At 41.6% G+C, this 13,742-nt stretch overlaps 1 protein-coding gene across 5 annotated transcripts in view; it reads right to left on the bottom strand.

The window, feature by feature from the left end:
• Positions 1-13,742, bottom strand: part of Brwd1 (bromodomain and WD repeat domain containing 1) — an 88,216-nt gene that overhangs the window by 42,161 nt on the left and 32,313 nt on the right. For all 5 annotated transcript variants that reach the window (XM_052158897.1, XM_052158892.1, XM_052158894.1 and 2 more), the window contains 6 exons: positions 10,510-10,638; positions 10,122-10,347; positions 9,555-9,743; positions 7,867-8,050; positions 5,861-5,954; positions 4,195-4,326 (listed from right to left, as the gene is read on the bottom strand). In XM_052158897.1, coding sequence (XP_052014857.1) covers positions 4,195-4,326; positions 5,861-5,954; positions 7,867-8,050; positions 9,555-9,743; positions 10,122-10,347; positions 10,510-10,638 — 954 coding nt within the window. The remainder of the gene's footprint in view (positions 1-4,194; positions 4,327-5,860; positions 5,955-7,866; positions 8,051-9,554; positions 9,744-10,121; positions 10,348-10,509; positions 10,639-13,742) is intronic.

The following is a 13,742-nucleotide window of genomic DNA, read 5'->3' as shown; positions in this document are numbered from 1 at the left end:
CCACATAAAAGGTAGCTGCAGAATGATGTTGTGCAGTGTGTGGACACAGCTGTTACATCAGTAAGTAGCTCAAGCACCGAGTTGTCCTGTGGTCAGCAGAGCACTGATCTATTCAGGACAGACCATGTTGTTGTTCGGACCTTTCTGTCTGTTTTTACACCAACACCACTTTCTTGAAAACCATACCTTAACAAGCCTCAATGACAACCACTTCCCATCCTTTATGTTTTTCTGCAATCTTGTGTTAGCTGTTCTGGGCTTTTCTTCTCTCCATATAATTTACTTTAAACGTTTGCCAATATCTTCAAAAGTAACTTAGTACTATTTGAACTAGAGTCATACTGAACATACATGATGGAGAATACAAACAACTTGTCAAGGATGTGAGCCAATAGGAATGCTCCTTTGTTGCTAATTAGAATGCAAAATGGTGCAGGCATTCTGAAAGGCTGTCAGTCTGTCTCAATGCCAAACAGGCTCCTCACCCAATCCTTGGTTTTCAGAAAGCTCCTGAGGTAACAGTTTATGTTCACAACAACTTGCACACAGATGCTTCTCATCTCCACGTAAACTTGTCAAAACTCAAACACTACAGTATTGTGTTCAAACAGTGGACGACTGAAGGGGGAACTGAACGGAGTGTGGTAAAATAAACGAGCTGTCAAGCCAGAAGTCATGGAGAATTTGTCAATGTGTACTACAGAAGGCAAGAGGTCAATACAAGAGGATCTGTGAGTCTTTTAAATGATATCTTGGAAAGGCAAGTTAGGGAGGAAAATAAAGTGCAGTGGTAACCAGACATGGCATACATGCTCCCGAGACCCAGGGACTCAAAACCCTGAGGCAGAGATAAAGACATGGTCCAAGCCAGCCTAGGCAATTTTGGTTTTATTGCTGTTTGTTTGTTTGTTTGTTTGGAACAGGGTTTCTCTGTGTAGCCCTGGCTGTCCTGGAACTCACTCTATAGACCAGGTTGGCCTCGAAATCAGAAATCTGCCTGCCTCTGCCTCCCAAGTGCTGGGATTAAAGGAGAGTGCCACCACTGCCCGGCTGTTGATGTTTTAATTAAAGGGCTGAGAAGAACAGTGGGAAGGGCACTTGCCTAGCAATGGGAATCCCTGGGTACCATCCTCAGAACCATATAAGCTAAGAGAGAACCCAGCAGCAGAAAGACCTAGAAAGGTCATCTAAGCTACACAGTGAGCATGGGGCAAGCCCAGAGTACAGGAGATGTTGTCTTTAATATAAAAATAAAGAAATAAAAAATAAAATTGATCAGGGCTGGCAGAATGGCTCAGTAGGTAAAAGCATTCACCCTCACCAATGCAGCTGATAACCTGAGTTTGAACTTGAAGATACATACAATGAAAAAGCAAAGCCACCTTTCCCAAGATGGCCTTCTGGCCTCTGTGTCCAAGCTAGCACACATAAATTCATACACAAACACATGAAAATAAATACATAAATATGTTTTAAAAAAAACAAAAACAAAAAATCAAGGCACTCAATTTAATCCTGGCACTCAATTTAATCCCGGCACTCAAAGCAGAGACAAGCAGATCTGTGAGTTAAGGCCAGTCTGGACTACAGAATAAGTTCCAGGGGGATAGCCAGAACTACATAAAGAAACTCTATCTCAAAAATCAACAACAAAACGTAAGGCAAAATGGGGCTCACTGGATAAATATATTTCCTGGCTCCCAACACTCAGATGGCAACTCACAACCATCTGTAAACTTCTGTTCCAAGCAATCCAAATCCCTCTTATGGCCTCCACAGGCACTTTTAAAAGCACACCCGCGATGTACTGCAGGCAAACCACCCATAGCCATAAATAAATAAATAAATAAATAAATACACACACACAAATACACAAATACATACATATATACATACATAAATACATTTATAAAAAAACAAAACTTTAAAAAAAAAAAGAGCAGTACTGAGATAGCCAAGTGGTTAAGGCATTGGACTTAAGATCTAAAGGGCGGATGTTCAAACCCCACTCCCAGTATTGGCAGCTGTAGTGATTGTGTGGTTACTCAAGTACACTGGGAACTAGCTAGAGAGATGGCTCAGCAGTTAAGAACACTGGACTACTCTTCCAAAGAATTCAAATCCCAGCAACCACATGATGGCTCATAGCCATCCTTAATGACATCTGACTCACTGTTCTGGAGTGGCCGAAGACATACTGCTGGGAATCCAACCCTGGCCCTCTGGAAGAGCAGCCAATGCTCATAAGCACTGAGCCATCTCTCTAGGCCCTGTGTACTTGTTGGTCTTACAAAGGACCCAGGTTCAGTTCCCAGTCTCACACTGTGGCCCACACCATCTGTAACCATAGCTATAGGAGATCCAGTATTCTTCTGGTCTTCACAAGCACATGTATATAACAAGGCAGGCACTTGGCACAAATAGCACACAAATATACATGCAAATACATATACATATAAAATGAATCTTAAAAATAAAGTCTTCACCAAACACTAGCTTCTGGGGGATGGCAAAGTGCTTGCCTAGCATGCGTGAAGCCTTGAGTGAACCATAGCACCATGTAAACTGAGCACAATGACATACACCTGTAATCCCAGCGTGGGAGGGAAGAGGAGAGAGGGTCAAGAGGGTATGGCTCCTCTTGGCTAGACAACAGTTCAGGACCAGCCAGCCTCAAGACCCTGTTGAGGGGAGGGGAAGGGATGGGAAGAAAAGAAGGGAGAGAGGGAGGGAGGGTTGTTTCTCTGCACCCTTGCTGTCTTGGAGCTGTCTCTGTAGACCAGGCTTGTCTCCAACGGAAGAGAGCCACCTGTCTGCCTGGTGGTGAAGGACATGCCTAGGATTCATGAATAACAGCAGGAGAACAAATTTACAAACAGACACCAAAGACTTACAAGTACTATATAAGCAAATCAAGTATATGTAACTTTGTTAGATGAAAATAAAACAACAGACCAACCTCCAGCTGCAACAGAGTGTAAATAAGAGCAGACTATATATAGGGTGCAGGTGCAGAGGAACACCATAGGGGTCAGGGACAAGTGCCAGCAATGAACATGAATAGCTGAGAAGCAGAATCAACTAAAATATCCACCAGCTCAATGGATACTCATAGATATATGGTATATATCTATGCACTAGGATATTCCCAATATATGTCTCCTATATTTGAGTACTGCTGTTACGTGTTAAAAAGCAGAGACAGGCAAGAATGTAGGGTAGATTGGGAGAAACACATACATGGTACTTGCACTGATGATAAAAATATTTAGATATTGCATTACATGTACACATGGCATGTGACTATTTTGGTAAAACTATTAAAGACTTGTACTAAACACCTCAGTCAGGCATGGTGGCAGATGCTAGTCCTCTTAGCAGGACAGAGAAAGGACGATGAGGCCAGCCTGGCCACTCAGGAAGCGCCTGTCTCAAACAACAGAAACAGAGAAAGCAAAGCAGCTCAGAGCTGCACCTGGCACCTCAGACAGCACAGAACGGCTAGGGCGAATTCAGGGACACCAGGCACCCTTGCAGGCACAGTAAAAACCACGTTTATTTCTCCAACAGCTGACCAAGGGTCAAAACCAAATTAATAACATGTCATCTTTATGTCAAAGTAAACAATTAATAATTCAGGGCCAGTGAGAATGCTCAGGGGATAAAGGTGCTTGCTGTCAGGCATACTGACTCAGCTGGATCCCAGAGCCTACCAGCTGTCAGCAGAGCACATTCACCGAAGCTATTGGCTGATTCCACCAACATACCATAGCATGCTTAAACCTTCACTCCCACAAAATAAATAAATGTTAGATAAATAAATATATTATTACTGTTACTACCATTATCATTAAAGAATTAAGGCAAACACAGTGGAATCTATCTGCACAGGCTGCAAGCATGTGGGCGACAGGAACCCCTCCCCAAGTCCAAAGGCCTCCCCCCTCCCCTTAGGACACAGGAAGATCCTTCCTCAAGGTCAAGAGGTCAGAAGGGCCAAGGGGTGATCTCTCACAATCTGCCTAGCATGCCTAGACCTCTTTAATCCCTAACATTACACAGAGTGTGCACGCCTCTGTGGGGGGCGGGGGGGGGGGGGGGGGAGGGTAGGTGGGTGTGGTGCATGCACATGCGCATGTGTACTGGAGAATCAGGCAAATCCACATCAAGTGACCCCACAGTCTTTCTACTCACTTGTCTAACAGAGCCCGAAGTTTCATTTCCAGAAGATAATTCACACTGGTCAGCATTTCTTTTACTATAATTTGCATATTTACGCCTACACGTCCGTTGTCTAGACTGGGACACCAAAACCATCGAATTTGACTAAAACATAAAGAAGAATGAGCATCATTATAAAAAAATGGACAATGTATGGAGTGAACTTTAAATGGCTTTAAAGGAGACAAATATTAAAAATAATTTTGCCACGTATTGTCAACTCAAGTCGGTATTTTTTACTGTTAGTTCCTTGGAAAGCTTAAAAGGCCACAGCCGCTCTTGATACCCATGCTCACACTGCCTTACACACTGCCACGTTGCCATGAGTGATATGAGACTACACTCAACAGGGTGTCAAGGGCTGAGGTATACTCAGTTAGTAAATGCTCAAAACCAAGTGCAACCCTTAGAGTAAGGCTCGATTCCCAGCATCCTACAGGCCTGTGTGCTGGATACACCTGTGCAATTCTACCACTCTAAAGACAGAAGCTTGCTGTATCTTTGTCTATACAGTAATTAAAAAAAAAAAAAAAGATAAAACTCAGAAGCTTAAAATATCCCTGGGTGAATACAGCTCTTCCAAAGAACTGGAGTTCAATTCCCAGTACACATGTCTAAGTAATCCAACACCTTCTAGTCTCCACAGGCAAACACACACATAATAAAATAAATCTTAAAAAAAAAAAAGTTTCCAGGTAGTATTCACACATGCCTTCAATCTCAGCACCCAGGAGGCAGAGGCAGGTAGATGGTCTCTAAGTTCAGGGCCAGCACGATCCACAGAGCACATCCCAGGACAGCCAGGGCCATACAAAGAAAGCCTATCTTGAAAAAATAAAATAAAATCAAAAGACAAAAGTTTGCCGGAAATTTAAGGTCTTCATTGGCTACACAGGGGGCTAGAGAGATGGCTCAGCAGTTAAGAGCCATCTCCCAGAGGACCTCAGTTTAATTCCCAGCAACCACGTGGTGGCTCACAACCATCTTAAATGCGATCAGATGTGTGTGTGGAAGAGAAACTCAGTGTACTTACACAAAATAAATAAATCTTAAAAATAAAAAAAAAAGGCAGAGCTCGGCTACATGGGATGCTATTATCTCTTCTATGCTCACCAAATTGAGAGTAATTTCCAGCACCTGAGCTTTTAGAGGGCACAAACCATCCTAACCCCTGAGGGGAAGGGAGGACTGACACTGTTGAAACTTCAAGAATGAAGAGATCTACACAGCAGCAACACAAGCTGTGACAGTGGCTACCTCAGAAAGCCAGTCAGCAGCTGGGAAAGGGCAGGAAGACATCTTAATGTACAGACATTAGACCTTAACAGACAATGATCCTTCCTTTACTGCCACAAGAACCTTACACTAAGAACAACAGTTCAGCATGCTAGTGGTAGCAGCAGATGTGCATGCCTTTAATCCCAGGGCACCCAGGAGGCACAGGCAATCTCAAAGAAACCCTGTCTTAAGAAAACAAAAGAACTCAACAGTTATATGTTGGTTTTTAAATGCCCAACAAAGACTCTAAGCAATAAATAGTATACCTGAGAAAGCTATTGGTGTTTTTATAATTCACCAAAACCCTGAATTTTAATTTTATGATAATTATCTCATTCACAAGAAGGGAAAATCAAGTTACCTTTTGTGGGAGCTGGAAAGTCTTCTTTTTCCTCCCTATTACATACAGATTTCTCTCCTCCTCGCCTCTCTCTATGCGAATGTCTTCCAACCTCCTACAAAATCAAATATGTGATGACAAAGGCTCTTGGACTGAGGTACACAGCGCACCACTGCAGCTTTAAAGGAACACACAAAGCCACTGAGATGAGAACAAACTTCAGTTGCTGTAGCCCTGCCACCCGGAGGCTGAGGCAAGTGCAGCACCTCATCATGGTCAAGGGTCATCACTGAGGTCAGACAAGGAATCCACCCCAAAACACACTGCCTACAAGTTTAGATTTTATATATTTATTTTTTTCATTTATTAAAAACCTCAGTTTGTGTGAAGACCTATTCGTATTAAATACAAAATATTCATTAATCTGCTTTAAGTATAGTCCTATTAGATCCAACACAACTAGATAGCCCACTTCATTGCTTCCAAGTGTCTCCCAAGGTTTTCCAAGATTATACTTCCTTTCGGTAGATAAACTTAAGAGCAACATTTTCCTTATACAAAGAATTCAACCCCATGTTTTAGACCTCTCATTTAAACAAAAATAGTAGTGCTATTCATTTATCTGCCTCCACATCAAGTCATTAACACTGTCAAGGAGATGATTAGAACAGGATTAATGTCAAACCTAGGAGCATGTTACCCTAAGGTTAAAAATGCCCTTTGTTGCCGGGCGGTGATGGTGCACGCCTTTAATCCCAGCACTTGGGAGGCAGAAGCAAGCGGATTTCAGAGTTCGAGGCCAGCCTGGTCTACAGAGTGAGTTCCAGGACAGCCAGGACTACACAGAGAAACCCTGTCTCGAAAAACCAAAACCAAAACCAAAACCAAACAAAACAAAAAAATGCCCTTTGTCTTCAATGTGGAAAAGACTCAGAGTCCCTTGGTTCTAATTTGAAAACTCCTAGAAACACCTGACTCGATATAAAATCTTAATGTAGAAAAGACCAGCATCTTAGCCATGCTAGGCAAGAACGCACAAAGAACAAAAATCTTTTTCTTAGATTGCTAAGAAAAAGGGAAAAAAGAGCAGGCCGGGGTACTGGCGGCACATGCCTTTTAATCCCATCTGCAGAGGCAGGCAGATCTAGGCTAAAGAAAAAAGAATTGAGATTTGTCCAGTTTTTTTACTACTGAATGATCAAGAATATTAAGAGTAGGGGCTGGAGAGATGGCTCAGCGGTTAAGAGCACTGTCTACTCTTTCAGAGCTCCTGAGTTCAATTTCCAGCAACCATATGGTAGCTCACAACCACCTGTAATGGGATCCCATGACCTCTTCTGGTGTGTCTGAAGACAGCTACAGTGTACTCATATACATAAAACAAATAATTCTTTAAAAAAGAAAAAGAATATTAAGAGTAAACCTCTCTTTTAAAAGTACCCATGAAAAGTAAACACCACAGCATTGCCACATAGCCAATATAACACACCACAGTATTACCACTTAACCAGTGCAGCACCACAGCATTACCATGTAGTCAATAACTAGTCTCAAAACATTGGTAGTAACAAAAACATACTAAATGCTGTATGTTCCTAACAACATAATTTACAACAGCCTTGCTAGAAAACAAAATGGTGCATCTGAGACATCTGGCAATTTCAGCACTGATAACATCTTTGGTTATATGGAAGAACTGCTTATTTTTAAAGATGTGATAAAGAAAAAAATTCTTAATTTTAGAGAACACATGCTAGATTACCTAAATAAGTTAACCATCTGTCTGGGCATTTCCAAATGACATGGAAGGGAAAGGGGAGTCTCTTCACATGAGACAGATCCAGCATTGATAAAGTTCACTGCAGTAACTAGGCATGAATTCTGAAATCTCCCCACAACTAAAACATATTCATCTACTACTGAATATATCCGCATGGTTTATTCCTACAACAAATGAGATCAAAGATGTGTGTAGATAACCACATTAAGACATTCTCCTAACAGTTAAGAACAGATCCTTCACAGACCTGAACATGCCAGGAGGTGCCTCTGGAACAACTACTCTGCGCTTCCACGCCTGGAGGTCACGCTCTGTAGCAATCTGACTCCGGGGGGCATTCTGATGCATCTGACGAACACCTTCAACCTGCCCACTCCGACGAAGACCAATGTTTGGAGGAGACTGAATGTCTAAACTCAGTCTTCTAAAACCTAGAAAAATTATCAGGAAGTATTTTAAAAATATTTCAAATTATTATGCTCATTTAATATACAGTAAAAGTGCATTCCTCCTACAAGGGCACACACACACCAAACCAAAGAGGACATACTAAAAATAGCTTGTAAGAAGAAAATTTTAACACAACTAAAACCACAATATAGAATACTTATCATTAATTGATAAACTGTCACTTGAACTTTTTCTAGACATTCTGAAATTATAAAATATAGAAATGTATTTTCCACTGGATTTATTCAAAACAGTTGGTTTTCAGGAAAACCTTTATTAACAAAGTCACATCCCCACCCAAAATGGGACAGCTATAAAACAAGAGCAATGTTGCGGTCTACACTACTGAACAGGCAACTAGCAAACCATCTGAACTCTGGCTTCATGGGATCCTAGTCTCTGTGCGCCTTGCACACGCACATGCTACACAAACACAGCACAAATATGCACACACACTCACACAGACACAAAAATTAGTATAATTCTAACATTAAATTTTTTTTTAATTACCACAAAGGGCCGGAGATGGCTCAGAAGTTAAGAGCATTTCCTGTTCGTACAAAGGACCTGAGTTTAGTTCCCAGCACCTCTATCAAGTGGTTCAAACTCCATTAAGGCTACCTAGCTCTAGGTACCTTCTTCTGGTCCCTCAAGTACTTGAAGATAAATGGCAGACACTCAAACAGGCAAGCACACACACACTAGAACAACCTGAGCTGGAGAGATGGCTCAGCAGTAGTTAGTTAAGAGTACTGGCTGCTCTCGTAAAGGCCCCAGCTCAGATCCTAGCTCACAACTATCTGTGACTCTAGCCCTCACTTAGCCTAAATTGGTACTCACATATATGTGCCTACATACATGTGCACATAGGTTCCTCCAGAACTATGTCTGCCTGCATGCTGCTGTTTCCTGCCATGTTGATAATGGACTAAAGTCCCAAAACTGTAAGCAAGGCTCAATTACATGTTTTTTTAATTGAGACTAGCTTACCAAAAGTTGCAGTGGTCATGGTGTCTCCTTACAGAAATGATAAGCCACCCCCATCAGGGTATTACTGTGTAGCAGTAACTGAGTGCTTCTGGGTCTGTGAGCACACAAGATAAAGGGGCATGTCCTAGATCACCCTCAAACACTGACCTAGTAAGAAAGGAAAAGTCTCCACTCAACTAAGCTGCACAAAAGACATGAATGCCAAAGCAAGAGAAAGCTAAAGTAGTTTTCCTTTAGAAATAATGCTGTCTGTCTGCTCTCATTTTATACACTCTGAAAACCTCCCCCACAGCTAAGACAGTTGACAGCCTTTCAGAGTGCTTAACAAACCTCAGACCCACTTATCACTCCATTTGCTGAGTAACAAAGCAATCTTCAGAACCCTATTTAGCTGTTCTTGGGTTGTGAGGTTGTGAGATGCATGTACCTAGCAATGAAGCCACCTCTTTATTTTATTACTCTCACATTAAAGTACAGGACTTTATTTGTACTCACTCCCTCTTCGGGGTGTCCCTTCCTCATTGGGAAGTCCATTTGCAGTCACATCCTGATCCACTCCCAGTCTCTGGTCTTGTTGCTGCTGCAGCTGCCGAATCATGCCATCCAGGACGCTGGGCTCTGGGCTTGCATCTCCACTCTCATTGGTGTGCAGGCTGATAATCTGCTCAATCACCTCGCCATCACCTACAAAGTCACACTCATCTGTCATCAGGACACACAGAAAGAAGCAGAGACACTAGACCACAAGCGGGGGAGTGCCTGCCCAGCATGAACAAGGCCTGGGCTCCAGGTACACTGAGCAAAGGACAACAGAAACAAATCACTATGGTAAAGTAATTTTCAAGAACTAACCTAGGAAGAACCTTACACAACAGGTGAGTGACTCAGCAAACAGAGTCCTCTAACTCGGCTGTGCAGTGTGGCCCTTCACTGCGCACACTGCCACAGAGCTCAGATTTCAAAGCCAGCCTCTTCTATACAGGGAGTTACAGAAAACCCAGAAATACATAGCAGAATCCAAACAATAGACAGACACACACAGAAAAGGGAATTTGCACTTACTAGTAGCCACATAGCCTAGCTGTGGGACCAAATGCTCATCTGCTGAGTTTTCTCGGCCTGGCACTAATCTCTGGAACTTGGTTGGATGAGGGTTTCCATCCACATCTACCAAGAATGGTGGAGGCATAAGATGAGGGGCCTGTTGTGTCTGCTCGTCCAAGACATAGTTGTTGGAATCTCTTATCAGTGGTCGGTAGTCAGTATGGAAAAACATCTGATCAGGAATCTATAAAAGTATAGATCATAGAATGACAGGTTGAGATCTGTATTTGTTAAAGACAATAATATTAAAGGTACTTAAAATTAGAAACACCAAGAAATTAACTATTTCAAAGCTTCATCTCTCAACTACTTATTTTATATGCTATAAGAAAGCATTAAAAATGACCTTTTCATATGGCTTGCTGCATCCAAAACCAAATATCAGAAGATGCCCATGAGAATCTGTACAGGCAAAATGTTGTCCGTCCTGTGAAAACTTACAGTCAAACACAGCTCCATGTCCTTGTCCTTCGATCTAGGAAAGCCAGGGGGAAAGAATTAGGCGAATTAATAGTTGCTCGTTTCAGCTCTACATGTTTGACTGTCTGCCTAAGTGCATACCACATGTTCACAGGGGCCAACACAGGCCAAAGAGCATGAAACAACCTAGAGCTAAGCTAGAGGGGTAGGCGGCTGGCAGCACAGCCTCAATACTAGTAAACAGCAAACCCAGCAAATCCAGTTCTTGTGCAAGTCTCTCCAGTTCTCCAGTCACTATGCAAACATTATCAATGGTTTTAGATTCACTTGATTTACATGTGTATATGTGTTCCATGATCATGTGTTATTGTCAGAGGTTAGAAGAAGACACCAAACCACTAAGAATTAACCGATGATTGTGAACCTCCATGCAGGTGCTGGGACCCACGCCTAAGTCCTTGGCTAAAGTGTCAGTTCTTAAACCACTGAGCCATCGCTTACTGAGCAAGTAAATCATACTACAGAGACTTCTTTAAAATGGGCTAAGTAACTGTCTACAATTATTCTTTTTAAACTTTTTACTCAGAGTTAGGGTTTGCATCCAGGGCTCTACACATGCTATGAAAACATTTTGTCAAATTTACTCACAGGCCTCTAAATTAAAAAAAAAAAATTAAACCAATTAAACTAGAAAAATCCTCAAAGATCTAATCACTAACTCTCAAAATGATCAAATGAACACATTAAAAAAAATTAAGACTTCCTTTATTTCACAGGTAAATGGTATTTACTCTTAATAGGTAAGAGGCCAATATCCTCTTATATCTTGGCAAATAACTAGAGAATTAGGTAAATAATTAGAAAAGCAAAGTTGAGTATTTAAAAATGGAAATTAAACTGAGTTCTAATGATCAAAACTGACACTGACAACCCTCAAGACTGCACTCACTCACAACTACGCGCTTACCTCACTACAAACTCCGTTTTTATGACAGCTGTTCTATTGTGTGTCAAGAATGGGAATTCTTTCAAACTTTCCTGTCTCACCTGTGAACTACATGAATTTAGATAAACACTGCATTACTTTAGTTTTCTTGTTTGGTAGCTTCAAATATAAACCCCTGTGTGTGTTTTGAGACAGGGTCTCACAACCCAGTCCAGGCGTGACTTTAAACTCACTATTAAGTCAGGCTAACCTCACAATCCTGTCTCAGCTCTCCCAAATGCTCTCCCATTGTAATTCTTATTACAAGTGTGAGATACCATGCCTGGCTCAAATGTTAAAGTCCTTACTTTTTATATGTGTATGGGAGGGGGGTAGTTGTGCACATGAGTACAACACCTCAGAGGTAGCTAGGTAGAGGGCAGTCAACTTAGATTCTCTTTAAGAAAAGTATCAACTAACTACTAAGCCACCTCTCCAGCTCAACCCACCCTTACTTACTAGGTGTCTCTAGGTATCCTGGAACTTACTGTGTGGACCAGGCTGGCCTTGAACTCACAGAGATCTGCCTGCCTCTGCATCCCAAGTGCTGGCATTAAAAAAAGGGTACACCTGGCCAGTTTTATACATTATTGAAGAGATGGGTATACCTGTGACTTAAGACCACACAGAAATTATCCATGGTTTAGGTGTTTTTCCCTAATAACAGGAATACAGAGACAGTTTTCAGAGATACCTAAACACTGTGGTTTAATTGAACTATCTGAAATTTTTAACTGCATTTAATGCTAATGAATAAAGTATTCCACCTATGCAGAGTGCTAGGCATGATGGTACAGGGCTTTAATCCCAGCAATGAAGCGGCAAAGGCAGAGGCAGGTGAGCTGAAGGCCTTCCTGGTCTATTATTTCCTGGACAGGCAAGACTACATAGGGAAAGCTGGGCAGTGGTAGCGCCTGCCTTTAATCCCAGCACTTGGGAGGCAGAGGCAGGCGGATTTCTGAGTTCAAAGCCAGCATGGTCTACAGAGTGAGTTCCAGAACAGTCAGGGCTACACAGAGAAACCCTGTCTTGAAAAACCAAAACCAAAAAAAGAAAAAAAAAAAAAAAGACCCTGTTATCAAACAACAACCCACATACCCAACACATACAATAGACAGCCTAGCCTACTTTCTGAGCTCTAGACAGCACAATGCAGAGTTGCAGAGTCTCATACTGAGAAGATGAGCAGTGCTCTGAGGACAATCCTGAGATTGCCTTCTAGCCTATACATGCATGCACATGTGCACACTTATACACAAAATCTCTTACTTCATTATCAATGATGTACAAGGAAATTCGAAGTAATATAGTGAGTCACAGTTTAAAAGCCTAAGACTCCAAGAAGAGAAAATTAAGTTATTTTCAACCCTGATAGTCTGAATTCACACTTAAAAGTATAGAAAGCTCTCAAGAGAATGAAAAATTTTAAAAAAGTCACCAAACTCTATGGACATGGACAACAAATGAAGAATGAGCCAGACATGACACGTTTGTAATCCTATGTAAGACCAGGGGAGAAGCAGGAAGATGAGGAGTATTTATAGGTACAAAATAGATACGTTAGCTTAATAACTCAATTATTAAAATATTTTATATTGGATAAACCCATAAGTGCCATTTGAACAAGATATTTCAAATGATCTTATCTACACCAAGCAACACTAATACATTTCAGGTGCCTAAGACAATGTGTGAGAAAACTGTCATTTGCTTTTTTGCATTTAAAAAAAATCTGTGTAGAGATTCTAAACACCACTTGTCAATAAAAAATCTGATGGCCAATGAGCAGAAAACAGGAGGTAGACAATGGTCAGAAGAGAGGGGATTCTGGTAAATACTGAGAGGCGTGGAAGATTTGCTCAGGAGCATGGAGGAGAGGGGCATAAATGAACAGGTAGCTAAACTCAGGACAGAATACAGAGGAGATTTGTTCCCAACTTGGAGCATGACGTCTTAATGGGTTAAGTAAGTTACAAGCTAGTCAGGGAATGAATAACGTATGGTCATGGGTTATAGTGACTAGCTGTCACTCTGAAGGCACTGGAGCACCTAATCTAAAACAGCCCTGGATTGCAACCCTGCCTTTCACTCATATCATGGATGTGGGATGTGTCATAAACCCTACAATAGGACCCTAATGTGAGTTATTAAAATCTCACAACTGACCCATTTTA

The sequence above is a fragment of the Apodemus sylvaticus genome, chromosome 15 (genome assembly GCF_947179515.1).
Source record: "Apodemus sylvaticus chromosome 15, mApoSyl1.1, whole genome shotgun sequence".
Classification (NCBI taxonomy): Eukaryota; Metazoa; Chordata; class Mammalia; order Rodentia; family Muridae; genus Apodemus; species Apodemus sylvaticus.
The sequence above is the reverse complement of the archived record's forward strand: the minus strand, read 5'-3'. Positions and strand labels throughout refer to the sequence as shown.